Here is a 26,035-nt window from a genome sequence, read left to right as displayed (position 1 = left end):
ACAATGCGGGTGGTCCAGATAATAAAGCTTTCATGATGGACACAATTTAACCCTGGAACACATGATGTCTTTTTATTCTATTTCCTATGGGGTGTATAGGAAAGGTGTATATATGTGTGTGCGTACGTGCGTGTGCAGCGTAGTTTTATGTCCTAGATGCATGCATGTTATTGGGAAGCAAATCAATACAATAATGCATAAATAATTCATCACATAATGAAAAGATGTTGTTGGTTGAGCGAGCAGGCAAAGGTCTTGACACAAGAGGTTGTTGTTTTATTGTGTTCCTATTAGGGTTGGACGCAATTATAAATGTGAATCCATATGGAAAGACACAAATAATGAGAGGAGGAGGAAGCTTCTTTTCCTCTTGCACTCCAGAGTTTTCCATCCCACCCACAAGCACACACGCGCACACACCTCCCACCACCTTCCTCCTGCTGCTGTGATTGCAGCGGTGATGGGGGCCGAGCGGCACCTCAGAGTGGGAGCTCTGTCAGTGGGTGCAGGCGGGACGGAGCGAGTGGGTGGACCGCAATCAGGAATCAGACCCGGCAGCGGCGACACTAAAAGCGGCTCCGCATCCCACGCGCCAACACAGAGAGGGGTTTATAAATATAAAAAGCAGAAGGAGCAGCCCACCAGGCAGACGCCACATTGGACCCGGCGGTGCCCCCCACACGCTGACATAACTGCGTGGGCCGCCTGCATGGGGACGTCTGAGTGGGAACACGGCAGAGTGAGGCATCGCATTGTATGGAGGATCTTTTATGAGGATCGCATGATGACCCTATTTTAATGGACCATTGTGGCAGAACAGATACCTTATTCAAATAGTTGGCCTTATCTCTACAATGGCAGGCTTCTGGTATTTCAAAATAAAAGCACAGTACAGAGATAGTTTCATGTTCCTTGTGCTGTTATGGGATGCAACCAACTTCTACCAAGATTGGCTACATGCTTGGTCTAAGCTGCTCTTGCTCAACTGCCACGACCATCATGAAGGCTAAACATGGTATCCTGCTCCTACGAGATGGAGCAGTGGAGTGGTCTCATCATTGAGACTTCCTCCTCCCAGCCTGTCTCTCCCTCCCTTGCAACGGCCATTCCAGTGTGGAGGACAACTGATAAAAGCAGACTTTTAAAATTAGTTTAATTCAATTCTTGTAATTAATCTGTTTTTATTATTATTAGAATTAATACGTCCCTCAGGTATTCTGTGCACAGTGAGAGTGACTTTGGATTTCATTTAGGTTTAAGTTCAGACTAACTTGACTTACATCCCAATCTAGGAACGGAACTCGCTCATAACGCGAGTACCACCTGCACTGTCGTGCTTTTCTTGTTATCTCGCTTTTATTTCCCTCCAGCACTGATTGCCTCTGCGCTCGCCGTCTACGCTCGCCTGCTCGCTAATGGTCACAGCAGGTGTTCCGCCAGGTGTCTCGAGCTGAGCCGTTAAGGCGGCTGGCCATCAGCACCACTATAACCCCCACCCCATCATCATAACTCACACTGCAAATGTGCATACTCCTCCAGCAACAACAACACACATAGAAACAGTGACCTGTGACCCTCCATGTCTGGCCTGTTGCAGCTTCAGGTGTGATGTCTGTCTCTCTAATGAAGATGCTGGATGACACACACACGCACACACACACACACACACACACGCACACACACACACACGCCATCTTTGCTGTACTAGCGAGCATTTGTTTGCAAAATCCAAATGGCATTTCACCTCCATTTAACACACGGAGCCTCTAGCCAAGCTCACACTGGGACTTTTATTGTGAAAGTCACCAGGTGCAGGCTGGATAACCAGATGAAGGAGTTGTTTTGATTGGGTCACATGGTCATGGGGGTGGGAGAAGCACAACATGTTGACAGCTCCATGTCTGACAAAGGTTCTGTTGTTTTTCTTACTTGCTGCACAACAACACACATCTACCTGTGTTCACACACACACACACACACACACACACACACACACACACACACACACACACACACAGAGGGAGGCAAAAACAAATCTAAACCCTTGTCAGTTGTCGAGCAGACAAAAGGCACTTTGATGTGACAGACGTCATCCAGACGTCGTCAGGTGTCACACTTTCAGGAAGGCGCAGGAAATAAACAATATTCACATTTCCTTACTGTTATTTCAATAAAACTGCATCACCTTGAGCTTGTCAGCAAAAGTTGACACATTCAGCCAGGCAGTCTTTGAACGACTTCAGTGTTTGCATACATTCACTCGTCAATAAATTTGGGCCGCCACAAATAGATTTGGTGCTGTCTGTTTGCCCAATAAAAGCGCTGGCAGGTGGAATCATAGAAACTGTTCACTAACACTGTTGAAATGAAAAGTGACTTTATAATGTAGTAGTTACATTATATTTTTTAATAGCATTAATCACATTTTAATCTCCAACTTTACAGTTTCTGGATGTAAGTTGCCTTTTTGTATACATCAGTAGAGAACATTGATTGGCTGGCTTTGTGTTCGGGCTTGTTTTGCATCAGCTGAGGCTCCCATTGCGGTTGGGAGGGCAAGGTGAGGAGCGAAGAACAGCTGAGAAGAGACGTGAAAGTAAAGGAGCATGTGAGAGTTGTTGTTACTTGTATTAGTCATAAAATGGTTTTCATGTTTTTACATGTATTAACTTCAGCGCTTTATACGGACCTGGTGTTATTTTATTTTTATTTTCAAATTATTTGGAGATTGACAAAAGAACACAGCAAATGGTCGCAACTAAAGGTTGCAGGAATGTAAATAGCTGGGACTGTATCTGTTCAAGTCTGTTAAAAACAATCAATTAATTTATAAAGCCACTTTACTTTACTATACATCTGATCCGCCACATTAGGTGGGATTAAAAAAGAGATTAATTAGATCACTTAATTACAGATCAGTGTTATCGCTCCATTTTTTTAAATGTCTTGACAGCACGAGTTATAAGAGCAATAAAGGCCTTGACAAAGATCTACCTCACTTTGGAAAGAAGAAGCTCTTCAATGCTCTCTTTTCAGGGTCCGGGCAGGCTTTGCTACACATCTCAAAAGGAAACCTCCTTCCTCGTGGACATGATACCGCCTCTGACACGCTCCTAGCTGGATGAATACGTGCATATGCCCACAACTTTGTAAAACAGCAGGCTTCGCTACACATCTGAAAATATGTCAGCTACAGACGTGGAAGCTGTAAGTTTGATGGTGTTGTTGTTCTTCAGCGAGTGGGCTAACTAGCATGCTGTTCAAATGTGAGTGTAACGATCGCACTGCAGCTCTCAAAGCTATGCTAGTGTCGTTGGCGCTTTTGTCGTCCTGTCCCACTCGTTAATGTTACATTGTTGTATGTGACGCATGGCAGTGGTCCCCAACCTTTTTTGATCCACGGACCGGCTTGTGTTCCCACAAATGTCCTGCGGGCCGGGGGTTCATACATTATAGCGATGTAATTTATCTTATTTATGATGTATTGTGTCAAACTAAGACATGAATAACACCAAATTAAAAGCACAAAATGAATGCTGACCCCCCATCCACCAGTTCAAGTGTTTCCAGAGAGATGATGACATGGCTGTTTGACGTGTGTGCTAAAAGGCAGTGCTAGCATGAATTCACTTGAGACAAATGAGCACATTAGCACTCAATAAGTCATCAAACTTACCTTCATGCATTCCCACATAGTATCAGCATTTACACCACATATGAGGTGAAAGAAAAATGGTACAAATACAGTAGTAGTCTATCTGTGCATGAGATAAAGTTAGCACACCCACAATGGACATGCGTCAAGTGAGACGGATGTAGAGGGAGAGAATCCGGCCACTTTTCAAAATAAAACATTAAAAAAAATTAAATAATGGAAATAATTTTTTCCTTCTGTGTGGCCCGGTACCAAATGACCTGCGGCCCAGGGGTTGGGGACCACTGACATATGGCACCTACCTGTCGGAGACGAGCGTGAACAAACGCAGCTCATCAGCATTAAAGCTGTAGACACTAAACCAAAAGAAACTAAACTCCCACAGAGGGGCTGATTATGCCCAAACAACAACGCGGGTCAACTATTTACACAAAAGCGCCGCTAAACACAGCTGAGTAGATGAGGTATGTATTAGTAGCAACGTGTAAGACATATCAGCCAAACAAGATGCTCTTACCTGCACCAGGGACATGTTGCTGAGGTCCAGTTTGAACAGGAAGTTTCTGCATTAACAACAACGTATATGTGTATCAGTGGACGTTTTCTTCCTTATTTACGTGTGTGTGTGTGTGTGTGTGTGTGTGTGTGTGTGTGTCTCACCTGGCGCCCACAATCAACTCGTTCCTGGTGAGGTCAAGGGTCAGCTGGGAAAAGTCCCGTATGCCGGCTCGTGAGAACGTGGAGATCCACGGACTGAGCGCTGAGAAGGAGATAAAGAAGAACTTCATCATCTTACATCACCGTGGGGGGTCCAACTATTTCATCATATTTCTAATAAAACTCAAGTCCAATATATGGAGAGTTGGGGTCATAATAAGAAAACGTAGCAAAGAAAAAGTAGTCACTGAAGTCCATAATCGGATACTAAGATGTAAACAATCCCACAGCCTTGCATAGCATAGAATAGCTTAGCATCAAATATACCAGCAGCAGAGAAAAAGTAGAATAGAATAAAACATCTACAAGAAACCACAGAAAACTATGGTAGCTGTAAGATGATTAAGGACCATCATGACAGAGCATGACATAGCATAGCCACATACACTCCTGATCGGAATTTTAAGACCGGTTGAAAAATTGCAAGAATTGACATTTTGCACAGTGGCTGCAGCTCCAATATGTAGCGTTGCCTTTCTGTAGCGGCCTGAGGCACTGTAGCGAGCGTGTCGCTAGCCGGCTAGTAGCTAGCTGGTGTGGCGTGGCGAGGTGTCACTCTGCCAGTACCGTAATTCTTGTTTTTAATGTTAATAACATTAATAATTACAATGCCCCTGTCGCTTGGTTAATATGCAGGTCACATCATGTCAATGGGGCGTTGTTGGTGTTTTTTAGAGGGGTTTTTTTAGAAGGCTTTACCGGCGGAATAGGTGTGTCCCATTACGTGCATTCTTAGCTGCATCTTTTTAGTTGTTTTTATATCTTTAGAACGTACAGAAAAGAGGAAGACGTGTTCATCTCTCAAATAAGAACTGTGGATGATGGGTAAACATTTTTAAAAAGTGCAGTTTTCCTTTAAGAAGGTTCCAAGTATAGCTTCAAAATGCAAAAACAAAAACGAGTGAGACAAAAATAACTTTGAGGAAGCAAATTTATTGCAAACAAGCATTAAAGTCAAACAGGCTGTTCAGCAGCTGATCAAAACTTTAGAACCACTGCTCAAAAAATTCTAAAATTGAAAAAAATGTTCTAAAAAGGGCTCAGTAATGAGTCGCTGCGTCATTCTTTTGAACTACCTCAAAAACTGGTTAGGGCATGCTTGATGCCAGTGTTTCCAGGAGGCTCCAGGTGGGGAAGGTGGCTTCATGGAGGACATCCACTGTGTGGAACTGATGTTCATTTTTCTAAACCCCCCTTGCCATCCATCCCCAAATGTTCTCAATTTGATTTAGATCAGGGATTTTAAATCAGGGTGGTCCAAAAGAGTGAGGTTATACCTCTGGAAGAAGTATTTTGTCATGCGGGCATTGTGAGCAGCAGCGTGGTCATCTGCCGTTTGACGCCCCTGCATAACCTCAAGTGCCGTGATTCCACGGAAGGAAAAAGCACGCCAGATCAAGATGGCGCTGCCTCCACTGTGCCGTGTAGAAAACATCTCAGGTGGGATCTTTGTCATGCCAGGAACGTTGGAAGCCTCATCAGAGAATAAAACCTTCTTCCACCTTTCAAAGGCTCACGTTTGGTGCTTTCGTGCCAAGATTTTGCCTTTTAAAGGCGGTGGTCTTAAACGTTGATTTTACTTTAATGGTTCGCTTGCAATAAATTGCTGAGTCAAAACATTGTTTGTCTCACTCCCATTTCTTCTTTTTGCATTTTCAAGCTCTACTTAGAACCTCATTAAGATTCATCCAATTTTTCAGCCTGTCCGAAAAGTCTGATCAGGTGTGCATAATACATTAGCAAAAAAGCATGAAAAAGTTGCAGTTACACAACAAGATGGTAAGACTTGAAACGATATGATCCAAACACAACTACAAAGATTCACAAAAGACGTAACAGACTATTTAAGATCATAACAACACAGCAAGCCTTAGCAAAGCATAGTTTAGCAAATGAACGAAGCAGAATATCGCAAAATCATATCACTTGATGCCCTGAATAGCATAGCCTAGCATAGTTTAGAATAATGACAGAATATCTCATACAAATATGACATTATTTGATAGCATAGCATATCATAGCATACTGTAGCATTAGGTAGCCTTGCCTCGTCTATCTTAACATAGCATATACTGAAGCAAGATCATTTTCACAGTACAAATGATCTATGTGTCAATACCCCAAACAGGAAGTATTACCACTGCATGACCCGCCCCCTTCTTCTGCCGTGCAGCATCCACACTCCTGCCAGCGAAGACTCAGAAGATGATTGACATTTATCCTCCTGCTTACGAGTGTTTTTATTCGCGCCGCCTGTTCAATCCCCTTGTAAGCAGCCTGACGGCTTCGCAGGCCACGGCGGCGGGACAATAAAGTATCAAAAGCCAACGCACCCTCCCTCCCTCCCTCCCCGTTCATTTGCCTCCTCTTGGCTGGACTTGAAGAACGATTATTGGACGTTTTATTTCTGCTCGCCAGCGGACCTCCAGACGGTTAGCGCTAACTGCTATCTGCCAGGTGGGCGGGAGGCTGCCATGTTAGTCTCGCACAGACACAACCTCTCTATCTGGGCGCATCGAGAAGCTTCCGTCTGCTTCCGCCCACGCTGCCGCCATGTGGGCGCTGTGTGATGTCGGCGATGACGAGTCCAATCTGACAACAAGCACACACAACACGAGCGCGCTGCGTGTTTGCACAACAACCACCGCCTACGGTCGACACCTGATGGAGGGACGACATTTCCTCCAGATGCAGCACGTTAGCATCGCCTCACCTTCTCAGACCACATGAGCACAAAATAAAAAAGAAACATCAACACATGGAACTCTGAATGGAGCAAATGAGTGGTGTAGCTTCCTGGAACACAAACATGGACGCACACGACATCGTGGGGAGTCCACCTTTAAGTCTACTGGCTAAAGCAAATCACCATTAAAAACACTCAAGCCTCATGCAAATCTTACTATCATTCATGATGAAGTGAGATCATAGTCATTACTGTGCAGCGAACTCGTTTCCAACAGGCTTTCATTCATCTGAGATATCTTCACCTGCCTCTGGAGGTGCTGCTGTTTTGGTTAACACTGGAGTGTCCAAAGTTTAAAAATAGAATTTAACTAAAACACTAAGAAAAAAAAGGGAAATCAGCACTAATTGATATTATGAGGAAAAATAACAGCATAAAGTTGAAATGTTAAAGAAAAAGTCTTCATATTATGAGAAACAAACAACAAATACTGTACAGCTTATTTTTATTTTTTATTTATATTTTTATTTCATTTTATTTTATGAAAATTTGGTTTGCGGAAAAAGTTCTAATATTATGGGAACAAAGTCATAATTACAAGAAGCAAGTTGGAATAGTTGGAAAAAATACAAACAGCAGAAATGGAAAAATAGCTGTAATTTTACCAGAATAAAGTCAAAATATTAGAAGAAAAAGTCGTATTCTAACAAGGAAAAAAGGCGCAATATTACGAGAATAATAGCTTTTGCTACTAGCTACGAGAAAATGGTAATATTATGAGGAAAAATATACATATTATATGTACATTAGATTTTATATGTTAATGTATATATTATTGTAACATAGAATTTAAGTATAAATATATATATATATTATTTTTAAAAAAGTTGTAACACTAGATAAAATTAGATTTGATTAAGGAAACAATGATAATTTTATGGGAATAAAGTCAATGAAGTGGTTATATTACAAGAAGAACATTTTACACAGGTGATTTAAAAATAAAGTTGAAATATCTGGAAAATACAAATAAATTCAAGATTCAAGAGAGTTTTATAATAGCAAAAATGAAAAAAAAAAGAGCAAAGAGTGAAGTTGACATGAATAATAGGCTTTTTCACCAATATCACAAAGCTGAGATGCACTTTTTCTTGAAATCTATTTCACTTCTTAGGATGTCTACATGTGTTGTTCACAAAATATCCAAGTGGTAAAGTTGCGTCCTTCCATTTTTCACTATGTGGCCCTTGCTGGAAAGGTTTGGACACCCCTGAGTAAGCAAGCATGAGATATATATGATACGATATACAGTATATGATATGATACAATATATATGATATGATATAATATATATATGATATGATATAATATATATATGATATGATATAATATATATATGATACAATATATATGATATAATATATATATGATATGATATAATATATATATGATATGATATAATATATATATGATATGATATAATATATATATGATATGATGTACGAAGAACACACAACCTCATCAAGGACAGCACACATCCACAACACTCATTATTCACACTCCTACCGTCAGGCAGACGCTACAGGAGTTTGAAGTCCAGGACCACAAGGCTGGCAAACAGCTTTTACCCACAGGCCATCAGGCTTCTCAACGAAGCACTCACACGTCGCACGCAACACACGCACATACTCATAGCACTTTATTATTTATTTGTATTATTTATTTGTATTAATGTCTCTTCTGTTGTTGTTGCTTAATTTATTGGTATTTATGTTTCTTATGTTCTTATTCTTTCTTGTGTTTTCTTTCTTTTCTTGGGAGAATGAACAGAATAAGAATTTCATTGCATAGTAGAACTGCTGTTTTACTGTGCACATGACAATAAAACTCTTGAATCTTGAATCTTGAATACTGTAGTAACCATGAACTGAGGACTACAGTCACTAAACAAGCTGGGTGCTGCAGTGCGTAGCTCCCTGGAACACAGCCATGGAGGCTCACAACTTTGTGGAGTGTCCACGTTTGAGCCAACTAACCAATACTAATTTCAGATCATATTGAACACAGTGCAGGGAACTCGTTTGCAACATGACTCCACGCTTTCATTCCTGTGAGAGACTGTTCTCCTGGCGAGGTGTTGCACATGCTGGAAGGATAATGTTTCACGGCTGCCTTGATGGGGCAGGTCAACTGCTGGTTTGGTGAGGTACCGGTTCAGCAAGTACTAGTCGTAGCGTTTACTACAGTTAATTAGAATAACTACGCGTTCTTACTGCCAAACATGATGATAGATCCATTTCCAGTAAGCAGATCAGTGCTGACCCATATTTCAGTGGACTGAACCGTCCATCAAACCCTTGACGAATGGATCAGAACTTCCAACTAATGAGCTGAAAGGAGGCAGCAGTGAAAGTGCTGTAACGCTGCAAAGCGGCCCAGCCAATTTTGTCAACAAAGCGATTCCAATGAGGACATCTGGCATGCACTTCTATGAATGATGGACTGATGCCAACGCTCTCCCATTCCTGCACTGAAGAACTGTGGACAAATGTCTCTGTACGTGGTGGAAACAGAACCAAAAAGGACCTCAAAACATCTATTTTTGAAGACCTTTTGTCCACAGTGTCGAGTCTTATCTCTTAGAACTCTGCCTTCCTCACACGGCACTGTCCATTCTATCTGGCTCATCCTCCGCTATCTCGCTTTCGATTTTCACTTTGGATGACACGACCAGGGAGATAGCCTAAGAGAGGGTGCCGCCGTGATTTCAGCAGGGCACAAGTTCTCACTAAACTCCTCCGTGCTTGCTTCTTGCCAGGCTGAGCTGATTTTTAGAAGTCCTAGCGAGAGAGCAGAAAGAGAGCAGTCACTGCAGGGATGGCGTTGGGGCCACGAGGCTAATAGCCTCTCGGTCAGCAAGCGCTAAAGATGTCTGCAAGCCTGCAAGGCTGTGTTTGTCTGCAGGATGAGGGAGACTCATCGCTTACATCTTCACAGTCTTGCAACATTTCATTTTTCATTCCACCGCAAGAAACACAATGCACTGTTCCCCAAACATTCATTTATTTGAGGCACGGGCCGTCAGGGTCACTCTATGGCCATCATAAATGCTTTACCAGCAGCACAGGTAATATTTTAAAGTCAAATTTTCTCAATATTCTGTGGGTCTTGAAAGTTGACTGGCAGTATGGAGCTCTCTGCTCTAAACATGGCTGGCAGTCAATGAGTTAACTCATACTTTGTCACTATATTTAATGAGTACAGTAATCCCGTGCGGCCGCACGGTGGCCGAGTGGTTAGCATGTTGGCCACGCAGTCAAGAGATTGGGAAAACATGGGTTTGAATCTCAGCTTGGGCAAAACATGCATGTTAGGTTCGGTATCGGAGACTCCAAATTGTCCATAGCTATGAATGTGAGTGTGACGCCAAGTGACCAGAATACTACATATACCTTTGTCTTTCAATATTTTTGGACTAATAATACGGCATAGTCAACCACAAAACAGAGATCATCCATCCATCCATCCATCCATTTTCTATACCGCTTCATCCTCATTAGGGTCGCGGGGGCATGCTAGAGCCTATCCCAGCTGACTTCAGGCGACAGGCGGGGTACACCCTGGACTGGTCGCCAGCCAATCACAGGGCAAAACAGAGATCATTTATTAATTAATTTTTGAACCATGATACTGCAAGGGATTCAAGATTCAAGATTGAAGAGTTTTATTGTCATATGCACAGTAAAGCAGGAAGTTCTGCTATGCAATGAAAATCTTATTCTGTTCATTCTCCCAAGAAAAGAAAGAAAACACAAGAAAGAATAAGAACATAAGAAACATAAATACCAATAAATTAAGCAACAACAACAGAAGAGACATTAATACAGATAAATAATACAAATAAATAAATAAATAAATAAAGTGCTATGAGTGTGTGCGTGTGTTGCGTGCGGCGTGTGTGAGTGCTTGGTTGAGAAGCCTGATGGCCTGTGGGTAAAAGCTGTTTGCCAGCCTTGTGGTCCTGGACTTCAAACTCCTGTAGCGTCTGCCTGACGGTAGGAGTGTGAATAATGAGTGTTGTGGATGTGTGCTGTCCTTGATGAGGTTGTGTGTTCTTCGTAGGACTCTAGTTTTATAAATGTCTTGCAGTGAGGGGAGGGCTGCCCCAACAATGTTCTGTGAGGTCTTGATCACCCGCTGGAGTGCCTTCCTATCACGTGTTGTACAGTTACCGTACCAAACAGTGATGGAGGCGGTAAGGACACTTTCCATAGTGCATCGGTAGAAGCAACTCAGGATTGTGGTGGACATGCCAAATTTCCTCAGTCTTCTCAGGAAGTACAGTCTCCTTTGGGACTTCTTCAGAATTTGTTGGGTGTTGTGAGACCAGGTGAGGTCCTCCCTGATGTGTGTGCCAAGGAACTTGAAGGTTTTCACCCTCTCCACCTCAGTCTCATCAATAAACAGGGGTCTATGCGGCTCCTTTTCCCTTGTTCTTGGGTTGATGATCATCTCTTTAGTCTTATCTGTATTGAGAAGGAGATTGTTATCACGACACCAAGCTATGAGGTCCGCCACCTCTCTTCTGTATGATGTTTCAACACCACCAGTGATCAGGCCGATGACTGTAGTGTCATCCGCAAATTTAATGATGCTGGTGTTGTTCTGGGAGGCCACGCAATCGTAGGTGAAGAGCGTGTAGAGGAGCGGACTCAGCACACACCCCTGTGGGGTCCCAGTGCTCACAATTCTTGAGCTGGATGTGCGATTGTGGACTCTGACTGACTGGGGCCTGCCTGTTAGGAAGTTAAACACCCAGTTACAGAGGGAGGGAGACAGGCCAAGTGTGAGGAGCTTATTTGTGAGTTTGTGGGGGCTGACTGTATTAAAAGCAGAGCTATAGTCTATAAATAGCATTCTGACATGTGTCCTGGCCCTGTAGGTGAGAAAGGGCTGTGTGGATGGCAGTGTTGACTGCATCATCAGTGGACTGGTTCTGGCAGTATGCAAACTGTAGAGGGTCCACAGTTGCTGGGATGCTCTTTTTGATGTGGGTCATGACTATAGGAGTGAGTGCTACAGGGCGATAGTCATTTAAGCAGGTGTTGCTCTTCTTGATTACGGGCACTACGGAGGGAACTTGGGAGGAGTGTTGTATATTAATAAATCATTGCTTTTTCATGGTTTCATTGTTACATTTGATGTCTTTTCAAGCATAAAAATGGCTAAACGAACTAAAATACAAATATAAGGCATTCAGGAGACGCATTGAAAGACGTTGTGATGATATGTAGTATTCTACACTGGTCACTAGGTGTCAGTAATGTTTTATTGATGAGACAACAGCCGCAGCAGCAAGTATTGTACAGAAACTGGAAGTTAAAAAGGCAACACAGAACTCATCCAATGCTAACGTGTGCGTATTATGCCTTATTTATGTCTAATATGTCTTATTTTCTCTTATTATTCCTTATATTGTGGCGTAAAGGTGACTGTAAGGGTATTATTTCATGTCTAGAGAGCTCTAATGTTAAAACTCATATTTAGAAGGTTGTAAACAGGTTTTCTATGCTCTAACTACAAAAATACTCCACTAATAAATAGGAATCCTACTTTGCAGAAATTCACTGATTGCAGTCACGTCTAGAACCAGATAACCGCGACGAAAGAAAGATTACTGCATTCAGACCCTTCTCGAGTCTGTTGTTCAAAACAGCAAAAAACAACAAATCTAGTGACTTCTTCTGGTCTTATTGGACACTTTTGGAGATTCCAACATGAACACAAGTATTGTAGGGCCCCACTGGTTACAACAAAAAACTAGTAAGTACTTGCTTTGTCACATTCTATAAGACAAAATCTTGACCAACATTACATTTCTTTTAGAATCTTTACTAAACAAAAGGTGAAGAATATCAAAGTTTGGACACCTTTGTTCTTGACGCTGAGGCGAAAAAACACAAATTTCTGTTATGCTAGCTAGCGTATGCTATGCTATTCACTTAACACATCTTAGGAGTAAATTAGTTGAGTTCATACTGGAGACAGATTTCTGCCATGCGAGCAAAATGTAATCATCCAAACGTTTTTCTTTTCCTCACATGCCCCTCGTTTTAGCCTTAGCATGCTAATGCGCAACACAATGAGAGTGAGGATTTATTGGATTGATTTCTTTTCCAACTCTCGCTTTAAAGACTTTGGGATAGCGACGTTAGAAAGTTCAGAAAAAAGCTCTTGCGAGGCGTCGTCTTTAGTCGGAAGTGAAAAAGAGTGCATTGAAATATGGACAGGCTATAATGTTGACTTTGATTGAAGGACAGCGTTAGTTGAATTTATGATGCCATGGTTAGTAATAAGAAAGATAAGCTGCTGATGAACTGTCAATTGGTTGTTTCTTTTTTTATTTGACCAAAAAGAACGAGCGGGTGTGACGACCATGGACGAGCGCTCCATCCGTGACGTAAATTCATCCAGACGCTAAAGTAAATCTTCCTGCTTCTCTTGAGCTGTCTTCTCTCCTTTGACCTTTCCTGCTTATCACATCAGCCAGTCCGTAAAGCCGTCAGTACGGACCAGCGATCCACTTCATTCCATTTCCTGATCGATGCCCACAAACGCCCCTCCAATTAGGACCACTGGGATGGAAGGATGGGGCTTTTCTTTTAGTTTGCTTTGTTGTTTGATATGATGCTTTTTTATTTACTTTGTTGCTTTCTTTTTTTGATGTATTGTTTTTTTACTTTGCTCTGTTGTTTTTTTTATTTGTGTTGCTTTCTTAGTTTGGTTTGGATTTTTTTCGTTTGTTTTGTTGTTGTTTTTTTAGTTGGATTTTGCTTTTGCATTTGCTTTGTTGTTTTTTTTTGTTTGCGTTCTTGCTTTTTTTAGTTTGATTGTTACTTTTTCTTTCTTTCTTTCTTTCTTTCTTTCTAGGGAAAGAGCCTGAGCTGGTGCATGAGGTTGAGAAGTTCCGGCTAGATATAGTCGGACTCACCTCAACGCACAGCAAGGGCTCTGGAACCAGTCTTCTTGAGAGGGGATGGACTTTGTTCCACTCTGGCGTTGCCAGCAGTCAGAGGCGACGGGCAGGGGTGGCAATTCTTGTTGCGCCCCGGCTTGTGGCCTGCATGTTGGAGTTTAACCCGGTGAACAAAAGGGTAGTTTCCCTCCTCCTTTGAGTGGGGGGGACGGGTCCTGGCTGTTTGTGCTTATGCGCCAAACAGCAGTTCAGAATACCCACCCTTTTTGGAGTCTCTAGAGGAAGTACTGGAGAGTGCTCCCTCAGGCGATTCCCTTGTTCTGCGGGGGGACTTCTCTCACGTTGGCAGCGACAGTGAGACCTGGAGAGGCGTGATTGGGAGGAACGGCTGATCTGAACTGATCTGAACCCGAGCGGTGCTTTGTTATTGGACTTCTGTGCTCGTCACAGATTGTCGATAACAAACACAATGTTCAAGCATAAGGGTGTCCACATGTGCACTGGGAACCAGGACACCCTAGGCCGCACTTCCATGATTGACTTTGTGGTCGTATCATCGGACTTGCGGCCATATGTTTTGGACACTTGGGTGAAGAGAGGGGCTGAGCTGTCAACTGATCACCACCTAGTGGTAAGTTGGCTCCGATGGTGGGGCCAAACGTATTGTGAGGGTTTGCTGGGAACGACTGGCAGAGTCCCACCTCCCTCCTCCGGGAGAGCTTCGACCATGTTCCGAGGGATGTGGCGGACATTGAGTCTGAATGGGCCATGTTCCGTGCCTCTATTGTGGAGGCAGCTGATCGGAGCTGTGGCCGCAAGGTGGTCGGAGCCTGTGGTGGCGGTAATCCCAGAACCCGTTGGTGTACACCAGTGGTGAGGGATGCCGTCAAGATGAAGAAGGAATCCTATCGGGCTTTTTTGGCTCATGGGAAGCAGCTGACAGGTATCGGCAGGCCAAGTGGTCTGCGGCTCTGGCAGTCGCTGAGGCAAAAACTCGGACATGGAAGGAGCTCGTAGAAGCCATGGAGAACGACTATCGGACGGCTTTGAAAAGATTCTGGACCACCATTCGGCGTCTCAGGAGGGGGAAGCAGTGCACAGTCACCGTGTATGGTGGGGATGGTGTGCTGCTGACCATGACTCGGGATGTTGTGGATCGGTGGAAAGAATACTTCGAAGACCTCCTCAATCCCACCGACACGTCTTCCTATGAGGAAGCAGAGCCTGGGGACTCCACGGTGGGCTCTTCTATCTCTGGGGCTGAGGTTGCCGAGGTTGTCAAAAAGCTCCTCGGTGGCAGGGCCCTGGGGGTGGATGAGATCCGCCCGGAGTTCCTTAAGTCCATGGATGCTGTAGGCATGGCTTGGTTGACACGACTCTACAGCATCGCATGAACATCGGGGGAAGTACCTCTGGATTGGCAGACCGGGGTGGTGGTCCCCCTTTTTAAGAAGGGGGACCGGAGGGTGTGTTCCAACTATCGTGGAATCACCCTCCTCAGCCTCCCTGGTAAGGTCTATTCAGGGGTTCTGGAGAGGAGGATCTGCCGGATAGTTCAATCTCGGATTCAGGAGGAGCCAGCTAATTCAGGCTGTTCATTCCTTGTATGACTGGTGTCAGAGTTTGGTTCGCATTGCCAGCAATAAGTCGGACCTGTTTCCAGTGAGGGTTGGACTCCGCCAGGGCTGCCCTTTGTCACCAATTCTGTTCATTATTTTTAAGGACAGAATTTCTAGGCGCAGCCAGCCAGGGCGTTGAGGGGTTCCGGTTTGGTGGCTGCAGAATTGAGTCTCTGCTTTTTGCAGATGATGTGGTCCTGCTGGCTTCATCGAGCCGCAAACTTCAACTTTCACTGGATCGGTTCGCAGCCGAGTGTGAAGCGGCCGGGATGAGAATCAGCACCTCCAAGTCCGAGTCCATGGTTCTCGCCCGGAAAAGGGTGGAATGTCATCTCCAGGTCGGGAATGAGATCCTGCCCCAAGTGGAGGAGTTTAGGTACCTTGGGGTCTTGTTCACGAGTGAGGGAAGGACGGAACGCGAGATCGACAAGCGAATTGGTGCGGCGTCTGCAGTGATGAGGACTCTACATCGGTCTGTTGTGGTGAAGAGAGAGCTAAGCCGAAAGGCAAAGCTCTCAATTAACCGGCCAATATACGTTCCTACCCTCACCTATGGTCATGAGCTTTGGGTAGTGACCGAAAGGACAAGATCACGGGTACAAGCGGCCAAAATGAGTTTTCTCCGTAGGGTGGCTGGGCTCTCCCTTAGAGATAAGGTGAGAAGCACTGTCATCCGGGAGAGACTCGGAGTAGAACCGCTGCTCCTCCGCATTGAGAGGAGCCAGATGAGGTGGCTTGGGCATCTGGTCAGGATGCCTCCCGGCCGCCTCCCTGGGGAGGTGTTCAGGGCAGGTCCGACTGGTAGAAGGCCTCGGGAAAGACCCAGGACACGTTGGAGAGACTGTTTCCCAACTGGCCTGGGAACGCCTCGGGATCCGCCGGGAGGAGCTGGACGAAGTGGCTGGGAAGAGGAAAATCTGGGCCTCCCTGCTTAGGCTGCTGCCCCCGCGACCCGATCTCGGATAAGCGGTAGAAGATGGATGGATGAAAATGCATTCATTTATTTGCCACATTTAATAAATGGTTACATAATTAAAATGGCATTTTATTCAGGAGACGCTCAACAGTGCTGATGTATGGACTCAAAAATTTAAATTGATTTTAAGACTCGACTTGACCTGGACTTGCACGTCTTGACACTTGACTCAAGACCTGAGATTAAAGACTTGAGACTTACTTGAGACTTGAAAAAAAGCTCTACCGACAAATCCAATAACCTTAAAAAAATAGCTCAGATAAGCCATCATTTAAAAAAATGCTCCAATGGGGTGAAATGAACCGTACTGCGCTGTAGGTGGGTTAGCGTGAACAATACGTGTGGCGTGCTGTAAACACGTGTCGTAAACAGAGCGTCGATCGTGTGGGACCTCCCCACTGCCTCAGACACTTCCCACACTAGCTAGCTAATGCTCCGCAAACAAGAAAAAAAAAGTATCGACCCTCAGCTCACCAAACCCCACCAGCCACCCGAAACGCCACACCGCCGCCCAGAAACCCCACACAGACGCCCGCGCCACAAAAGAAGCTGCCCTAAATCCAGCCGCAAAGAAATGTCTGGGGCCCACTCACATCTCGGCGTCCTCCACCATCTCTGTTGGCCCCACTTGTACTTCGGTTTGTTCTATTTTTTATGTTTTGTTAATTGTAGTGACTTAGTAATGGAAGTGGCGTGACCGAACAAAGTTTTGTTGTATATTGGTTGCAATGACAATAAACATCTATCTATCTATCTATCTATCTATCTAATCCAAATCCAAATCCAAATCCATCTTTGTTTGAGTCCTTCTTACCTCCAGGTGTGCACACATTATAGTTAAATGTAAATTTCAAAAATCATACAAAAAGTTTTCAGTTTTTGGTATTGGCTTAAAAAACAATTGTCGCGCACTCCTTCAGTTTGGTTTGTTGTTGTTTTTTCTTTGTTGCTTTTTAGTTGGTTTGTTTTTGCTTGGCCTTTTTGGTTTGATTTGTGTTTTTAGTTTTAATTTGTTATTTTGTGTGCTGTTTTGTTTCATTTAGTTTGTTGTTTTTGTTGCTTTTTTAGTTTGCTTTGCTGTTTGGGATTGTTTTTTGTGTGAGATTGCTGTTTTTTGTTTGTTTGTTAGGTCGCTTTCTTGTCATTTTGTTTGCTTTATTGTTTTTCTTTTTCAAAAGCCGTGTTGAAAGAGCGACCAAGGCAACACCTTGTCGTGGTGACAGCATGCAGCGGAAAAGGAGCAGAGTGTAAATTAGATTAATAAAGAGTCGGCCGGCAGGCGGGGATTCGCGTAAATGGAAAAAGAAGATGAGGAATAAAAAAAAACAGAGATTGTTTTTGCTATTTGTGCGTCTCAGGAGAAACTATCAGTGATTTGGGCCAAGTAGACTGTGACAACATTCACAGCTACTCCCAGGATGACTTTGCTGCTGCGAAGTTGGTATTAGTGAGCGTTATGTTGTTACGATCACTCCCTGAAGGAACATCCTGTTGTCTTTATGGATATTGTTGAATATTACCAAGGACTAAAAACGTGTCAAGATGTTCCACTCTGCTATCAAACTCACAGTCTAGCAAAGCGTCCCTCGGGGAGACACAACACAACACAATATGGACAACTCTATTGAGACAGTAGCGACAGCGCGTTGCCAGACATTCTGACTGCAAGTGTCTTTGGGGTCAAGAGTTCAAGCGGAGGTTAAATGGCTGAGATGAAAGCCTGCCGTCGTTGAAACAGGAAGTTAAAGTGTGCTAGCTGCAGGGTCACCCCGGGTAATTAAAGTCCCCACAGGATTTGACTTGTTTAGAGGACATGTCGCCACGGCAACACACCTTGCAGACCTGGCCGGATGGAGGGCAGGATCTGAGTTTTACTCAAACGTTCTAAGACACTCGGTGCCACTCTAGCAATTAAATTGTTATTCCAAAGCCTTTTTTACTGTCTTGGAGCTGTCCCAATACTTATGTCCATAAGGCGTATAGCTCCATGACCGACAAGCGTCAGCTAAGGCTATTAGCCCTGACCATTGTTGGACTTTAATCCGCTCACCATTCACACTTCCTGGTCCAGGTGAGCGAGGTAGCGCTCCAGCAAGCTAGCATAAAACACTCATCAATCACAGACGATGCATTCAGGGTCCGGCCGACGCTTTCATTGTTCACGTCTTTTCTATACGGCCAATTTCTGCTTAACGCAACGCTTGCTCCGCCTTGACGGGCCAGCGGCGGCTTCATGCTGTGTGAGACGTTCTCAGTGTCTTTGAAAGCAGGGCTAATCTGGACATCTGGGAGATGGATGGAGGAAAAGACTGCCTTTGTGGGGGGTGAAATATAAAAAAAGAGTCATTTTAGCTCCACTTTTAAGGTCTGAATGGACTTAGTCTGCTCTGGAGACTAGAAGAAGGCCCAAAGACAAGGAAAACAGGAAATGTCCACAGCATCCCAAAAATATCCTCCTCATGCTTTTTGTTCACCTGGTGTTCATTTCCATTGATTTATGAAACCATGTGATCTTCTTTGGTGTCAAGAATGATATCACGTTCTAGGCGGCACTCTAGCTAATTAAACATTATGACCGATCTTCTTCAGACTTTCAAGGGTTAGTGTTCTAAACCAGAACCAGAACACTGTTGCTTCTTCAGAACAATCAACCCAAAACAGTCAAGATATCTGGTGTCAACGGTCATATCAGTATCTATCATCTGGAGTCTTGGCAGCGTTTGACCAATTGGAACCTCCGACCGATCTTCATCAGACTTTCAAGGGTTAGTGTTCTAAACCAGAACCAGAACACTGTTGCTTCTTCAGAACAATCAACCCAAAACAGTCAAGATATCTGGTGTCGACGGTCATATCAGTATCTATCATCTAGAGTCTTGGCAGCGTTTGACCAATTGGAACCTCCGACCGATCTTCATCAGACTTTCAAGGATTAGTGTTCTAAACCAGAACCAGAACACTGTTGCTTGGTAAGAAAGATCATATTGGTACATGTTTGTATGCGGAGCTCGGGCCGTTAGAATTTTCCACCAATCATTCTCGGTTTAGTGTTTTATGTCAGAAAAATATTGATTTTTATTGATAAAATTCCATCAAGATAAACGATGACCAAGGTGATGTAGGTACATGTTTCTAGGTGGCGCTCTAGCAATTGGTATTTTTGATCCATCTTCAAACTTTCAAGGATTAGTGGTCTAATGTCAAAACAAACAAACAAACAAACAAAAATAATAATACTGTCAAAACAAGATTCATATGGATTTTTAACCCATATAAGACCCTTGATACTTCAGCTAGCTGGTGTCAAAGGTCATGCTGGTCGAAGTTTCTATGCGGCGCTCGAGTGTTTTCGTAGTGTTTTCTGTCAGAGCAAGAACCCAAGTGACCTTTATTGATAACATTCGATGGTGAGAAAGATCACATTGGTACAAGTTTCTATGCGGCACTCGAGCCATTAGAATTTTCCGCCAATTTCCTTCAAACTTTAATGTCTGATGCCAAACAAGATTCATATAGATTTTTAACCCATATAACACCCTTGATACTTGAGATAGCTGGTGTCAAAGGTCACGCTGTTAGACTTTTCCAGGCAGCAATCTTGCTAGGACCTCACATACTGGGGTTTAGGCGCCACTCTACCAATTGGAGCCTTTACCAATTTTCATCAAATGTTCAAGGATCCGTGTTTTATGTCAGAGCAAGAACCCTCGTGACATTTATTGATACGCAATCCAAGACACCCAATGTAGCTGGTGACAAAGATCAGATCTTATCTAGATTTCTTATCAAGGTATCTATCTTATCTTCTATCACTTATCTTCTTCACATTTTCAAAATTAGCAACTTTTATACTGAATACAGTTTTTTCGTTGAAACCTTTTTCAGCATGATTTCAAACATTCAAGGATTCGTGTTTTCTGTCAGAGCAAGAGCCCTTTTAACTTTTACAGACAATCTTTAATCCGAGGCACTTCAGACAGCTGGTGTCAAAGCGCATATTGTTACATGTTTCTAGGCAGCGCTCTACCAGTAGGAATTTTCAAGTGATCTTCAAACTCGTCTATTTTTCCTTCGTAGTCGCTGCTTCTCTTTTGCTTTTGGCAGAAGCGAGACCGACTCCAAGACAACAATGTGTGTGTGTTTGCTCACATTCTGCTGGCCCCTGTTTCACGCTACGAGCATGCCAAATAGTGAGCCTCTTATTTTGGTGCAAGGTTTAGTTTATTCCTGCTGAGGAACAAAACGCTGACCTTACAGAGGATGCTATAACATCTCTCCAAACTTGTGCTGCTTTGACAGATTCTCCGTCTAAACACACGCATTTATTCTCCTCCCTCCGAGCGGGATACACAACATTTGGGCGAGCTGATAGCTGAGTGTGATATTGTGTTTTACACTTCATGCAGGATGCTCTGGCATGCGATGAAGCGCTCGACCTTGTCTGACTGCAAAAGAAAAGAGTTTGCTTCACCCAGGAACTTACTTTACACGCTAGCTGCTACCTAGCGCAGCTCCAGAGTGGTAAATACTGATAAAAGTAAATAGTTTCCCAAATTTGAGAATGTATCTGGCGTTCACAGTCTAACAACAAGAACACTGCAAACCACACCAACAACTGCAAAAATGGAAAAATCAGCAGTCATTTCACAAGAATAAAGTAAAATATGAAGAGCTAAAAAGAATAAAAGAAAATAAGAAAAAAAAGAAAATATTGAAGACAAAAGAGGATTTTTAAAAAAGAAAAACTAAACAAAAAAAAACAAAAAAAACAAACCATTGTGGAAAAAGTAATGTTACAAGAATTACAAGTTCAAATATTATGGGAATAAAGTCATAATTACAAGAAGAAAATGTACAAAAAGAAAGTTGAAATAGTTCAAATTAAACAAAAAAACCCAGCAGATATAAAAATAAGAAGAAGAAAGTCAAAGTATTAAGAGTATTACGGTAAGTCATATTCTAACGAGAAAATAACTCACAAATGTACTCGTAATATTAGGAGAAAAGAAAAACAAAGTGAAAATATTCCCAAATTTTTTTTTCAAAGATTATTTAAAAAGAAAGTTTAAATATTTGGAAAATAAAACAAAAACTGCAAAAACTGACAAAAAAGACCAAAGTTGCTACTTACCGTATACGACAAAGCTGCGATGCAGTTTTTGAAATCGATATAAGCTGTTAGCATTGCTGCCTGTGTTGCTTTACAAAGCATCAAAGTGGCAAAGTTGTCACTGTGTGGCCCCCGCTGGACAACGTTGGCAGCAAATGACGGTATGGGAAACACTGCAAGCATTTCCAGGTGTTTGTCAGGCATCTGGACAGTGAGGTCATATTTTGGCCATGCTAACACGGCTAACAACTGCACTGGTTTCTAAAGAGACTTTTGCATGAAAAAAAGACCTTGTGAAAGTTCCCGTGACACATAATCGTTGAGGGAATTCAAGCCCAATTTGCAACAACCACATTGCCTTCATTCCAGCTCTGTAGCTAGAAATGTGAGCTTGCAGGCGGCGTACGGTGGACCTCTCACCTTCATTCCAGTAAGCGTACTGGATGTGATCAAGCGTTAACAAGTTTACGAGGCATCCTGAAGGCTGCTTACTGTGCTAATGTGACCATGCTAATGCTGCTAACTACAGTAAACACGGTAAACTCTAAAAAGGAACTTTGGTGTTGGAAGGGAGGCCTTAAAAAAAAGCAATCGCTGACGTCCGAACCTTGTATGGACACTTTGGGATGTTCTTTCCTGGTGCACTCGGGCTGCGTCAGCGGGTCAAAAAGCGACGGCGTCGGGACAGCAGGGTCAGCCTGAGTGACGGCCGGCGTCGGCAGCGGGAGGAAGAGGAGGAGCAGGAGGAGGCCGGCCGTGGAGGGGGCGGAGTCCCGCCAGGACGTTGTCATGGTGACGAGCGCTCCGCTAACTGCCAAGGCGGGCGGATTGGACGCAGCTGCGGACAAAAGGAGGAGCCAAAGTCAGTCTTTTGGACACCGCACCTCAAAGAAACGTGAGAATAAACGGGGGCAGACAAAGTGAGTATGAAGTCCACAAGAACACAGTGAAAATGACGGCCGCTGCTGCAAAAATGGAATTAAAAAAAAAGCCTCGCGACCTTTGAACCACTCATCATCACCAACAAAAAGGTGCGATTGCTTTCCCGAGCTTTGTGTTAAAAGCGTTGAAGCACAGAAATGGAAGAGTGTGTTCGTTCTCGATGGTGTCTTTTCCTCGCTAATGCTTCCATCAATACCAAATTATTAGCTGCAAATACACCAAAGACTCCTTAGGAAAAACATCAATGGAGTTCCTCATTACAGCTGCTCTGCACGCTTTAGCGACAACACGGACGGACGGAGCTTAGCAACTCAACGAAAATCATTTCCATCAGTTTGTTGTTATTGCTAATATATGTACTTTGTATTATTTCATATGATGCATATTCCATGATATTTTTTCTTTTTTAGGATGCATATAAATAAATATTTATACACTTTTGAATAAAATGACAAAATAATAATGCAGATTTTAAAATTGCTTGTTATGTGCTTGTTTATTTATGTCCTTTGTTAATTGGAAATAACAAAAAATAACAATTACGTTATCCTATTTATAATGTTAAAATTAATATATTTAAATATAAACAACACATTTAAAAAATGTAAAAATCTGCAATCAAAAATAGCACTGCTTTTCTATCATCTATTGATGACATCACGCTGGCCTTATGGGTAGATGTGGGTTCCAATCTCCGCTTTGGCATCTGTGTGGAGTTTGTGTGTGCGTGGTTTCCTCCCACATTCCAAAAACATGCATGTTAGCTTCACTGGCGACTCTAAATTGTCCGTAGGTATGAATGAGTGAATGTGGGTGTGAGTGCCCTGTGATTGGCTGGTGTCCAGCCCAGGGCGTACCCCAAAGGCAGCTGGCGTAACTCCCGTGCCCACGCGGGACCCTGGTGAGGACAAGTGGATGATGTTGAAACCATAATGATGTGTCAAGTACTCCTACGGTCCATTTATGAAGACAGAATGAAAAAGTGCGTTTACGCTTGATGGGAAGATCCAGAAGGCTGACGTCGCCAACAAACACTTTGGTGTCTGAAACACGGCCAAGGTAACGAGGCGTCGTCTTTTTGGGTGGTAAAAATTCAATCTAAGTCCAGATGGCAGCCGGTAAATCATAACTCTTCCAGAGCACAGCCTCTCACGGTCGGTGCCGGCGCGTTGCCATGGCAACGCAGCAGCACGTCGTCAAGCGGCGGGATGCAGGTGGAGCGTGTTTGAGCGCTCGATAGTCTCTCTGGCCGGCCGCCCGAGCAGCTCCCGATGTCACGCTAAAGCAACAGTTTGTGTCTTTAGCGGCAAGAAGCCGAGTAACTGGTATTGTTGGTGGCTGAGTGGTCCTTTCAAAGCAGCCGACTCATCGGTCCTGCAGCCAATCAGCACTGCGACATCAACACTACTGTTCTCGCTGATGTGAAGTGAACGGCCTGTTCCAGGGTCAAACTGTGGGGGGGCGTCCGGGAGGCACCTGACCAGATGCCTGAGCCACCGCATGTGGATCCTTCTGGTGGTTAACTGGTTCCAGACCCGACTGGGATAAGTGACTTTCCGCAAAGTAGGATTCCTTATTTAGAAATGCGATATTTTTGTAGTTAGAGCACAGAAAACCTGTTAATGACCTTCTAAATACGCTTTTTAACATTATCAGAGCCCTCTAGACATGAAATAACCCCTACAGTCCCCTTTAACCTCAGTAGACGTAAGAGTACACACATGGATAAGACTCACCCTCGCGTGTGTTACTGTAAATGTGTTCCCAAGGGGAACTGAGTGACGGGCGGACACAAAGTGACGTTAAGGATTCTGAGTTGAGTTTCAGATTTGCGTGGGTTACGCTCGCAACAGTAGCCCGTGTTTGTATCAGGGATTACTGTGCCTGTTGTGAGATCAGTCAAACCTGCAATAAAAGCCTGTTGCTCCGGCGATCAAGACTGGTGCTTGTGTGTCTCACCCACCCAACATTGCAGTAAGATTACTGACACCTGGTGACCCCTGGCGTCTTTAAATGTGTCTTCCGAATGCCTTATATTTGTACTTCAGTTCATTCAGCCATAACCAAAACTACGTGACATTTGCTTTAACATGCGTACTTTTGGACTATCAATAAGCCGTATCCAACCACCAAACAGTGGTTATGTTAGCATCTGCTTGCTACAACTAACGCGTGCGTGCGACTGATATTTGCACATCTTGTACTGATACTTCCTTATGTCTCGTTGAGCGACACTCATTACGCTTTTCCTACTTTGCCATCATGGCTCTCGTCCCCCCATCGCATGACTGCGCCTCCCCCAGGGAGATGACCTTTGACGTTTGATTGTTAGATGGCCAAAAATGCTTGAGCGTCCGTAAACGTCGATGGTGGCCTAAAATGCTGATTTGCAGTGCAGATTCCGTCACATTATGTCACTTTTTTGCCAGGCGTGGCAAAAGTCAGATTTCATGTGAAGAATTTTGCTTGGTTGTTTCTACTCCACAGTGGACTGACGACTAGTAGCAGCTAATTAGCTCCCACTGAACTCCCTCAGACAAACTCCATTAGGATCTCCTACGACACAGATTAAAGTGGTTCTGGCCCGCCGGGCGCCGTGTCTGAACAGGAAAAGAAGCTCCTTTTTGGGCGGGGGAGGAAGAGTGATGTGCTGCAAATCCTGCCTGTGTTTTTAGCGATTGTATGAAAAGTGGTGCTTGTTAGCAGCTTTCAGCAGGACTCAGAGTCACGGCTCCGGGCTGCTCCAACTGCAGAGACAACTCCTGCAGAGATCATCCGCCGCTCTCCTTTTCGGCTTTCATGGCGCGCAGGAGGAGATGCTCATCCCGCAGCTTAGAGGGATTTTCTCACACTCCACAGGAGGAACAAGTGTTTGCCTGTTTGATTCGAGGCGTACGTGGACCCGTACGGCACGTACACGCCTAATAAAAGCAACAAAGCAGCTCTTATGTTTGCTATCAGCGCTGTAGCGGTTTTGTAGCCATCCTGGCCGGCGTATTTTACAACGGATGAGTGAGTAATTATTATGGGGCGTTATGAGGGGTTCCCAGAAGATTACGACTGCTAAAAGCAACACTGTCGCCGCCGACAGACCGAGGGACGACTGCTGGCAGAATAACACTGAGCGCTTCATGCGCAAGTTAACACTGATTTATTACACTAACTTATTATTAGAAGCTATTTATTATACTAACTATACCCTACTAGTTCCATTTATCAACACTCAACATTTTAACACGTATCCCTTTAAAAAGCAACTTCTTCTTTTCATCTCTGAAATATGTCTTCTTGCTGTATGTCGTTGTCACCACTAGATGGCAGTGTCGCTACACTACGTACCCGGAACCACTGAGT

The 26,035-nt window shown here is 43.8% G+C and overlaps 1 protein-coding gene across 4 annotated transcripts in view; it reads right to left on the bottom strand.

Annotated features, from left to right (window-relative positions):
- Positions 1-26,035, bottom strand: part of sema5ba (sema domain, seven thrombospondin repeats (type 1 and type 1-like), transmembrane domain (TM) and short cytoplasmic domain, (semaphorin) 5Ba) — a 149,801-nt gene that overhangs the window by 69,630 nt on the left and 54,136 nt on the right. For 3 of the 4 annotated variants that reach the window (XM_054786373.1, XM_054786374.1, XM_054786375.1), the window contains exons 3-5: positions 22,347-22,577; positions 4,316-4,415; positions 4,173-4,218 (exon numbers count right to left, since the gene is read on the bottom strand). In XM_054786373.1, the coding sequence (XP_054642348.1) occupies positions 4,173-4,218; positions 4,316-4,415; positions 22,347-22,530 (330 nt within the window). In that variant the 5' untranslated portion in view covers positions 22,531-22,577. Of the gene's footprint in view, positions 1-4,172; positions 4,219-4,315; positions 4,416-6,491; positions 6,690-22,346; positions 22,578-26,035 lie in introns of those variants that run through there. The other variant, XM_054786376.1, reaches the window with a different exon arrangement.

Source organism: Dunckerocampus dactyliophorus, chromosome 9 (assembly GCF_027744805.1).
Source record: "Dunckerocampus dactyliophorus isolate RoL2022-P2 chromosome 9, RoL_Ddac_1.1, whole genome shotgun sequence".
Classification (NCBI taxonomy): Eukaryota; Metazoa; Chordata; class Actinopteri; order Syngnathiformes; family Syngnathidae; genus Dunckerocampus; species Dunckerocampus dactyliophorus.
Note: the sequence above shows the minus strand (reverse complement) of the source record. Positions and strands in the feature narration are given on the sequence as shown.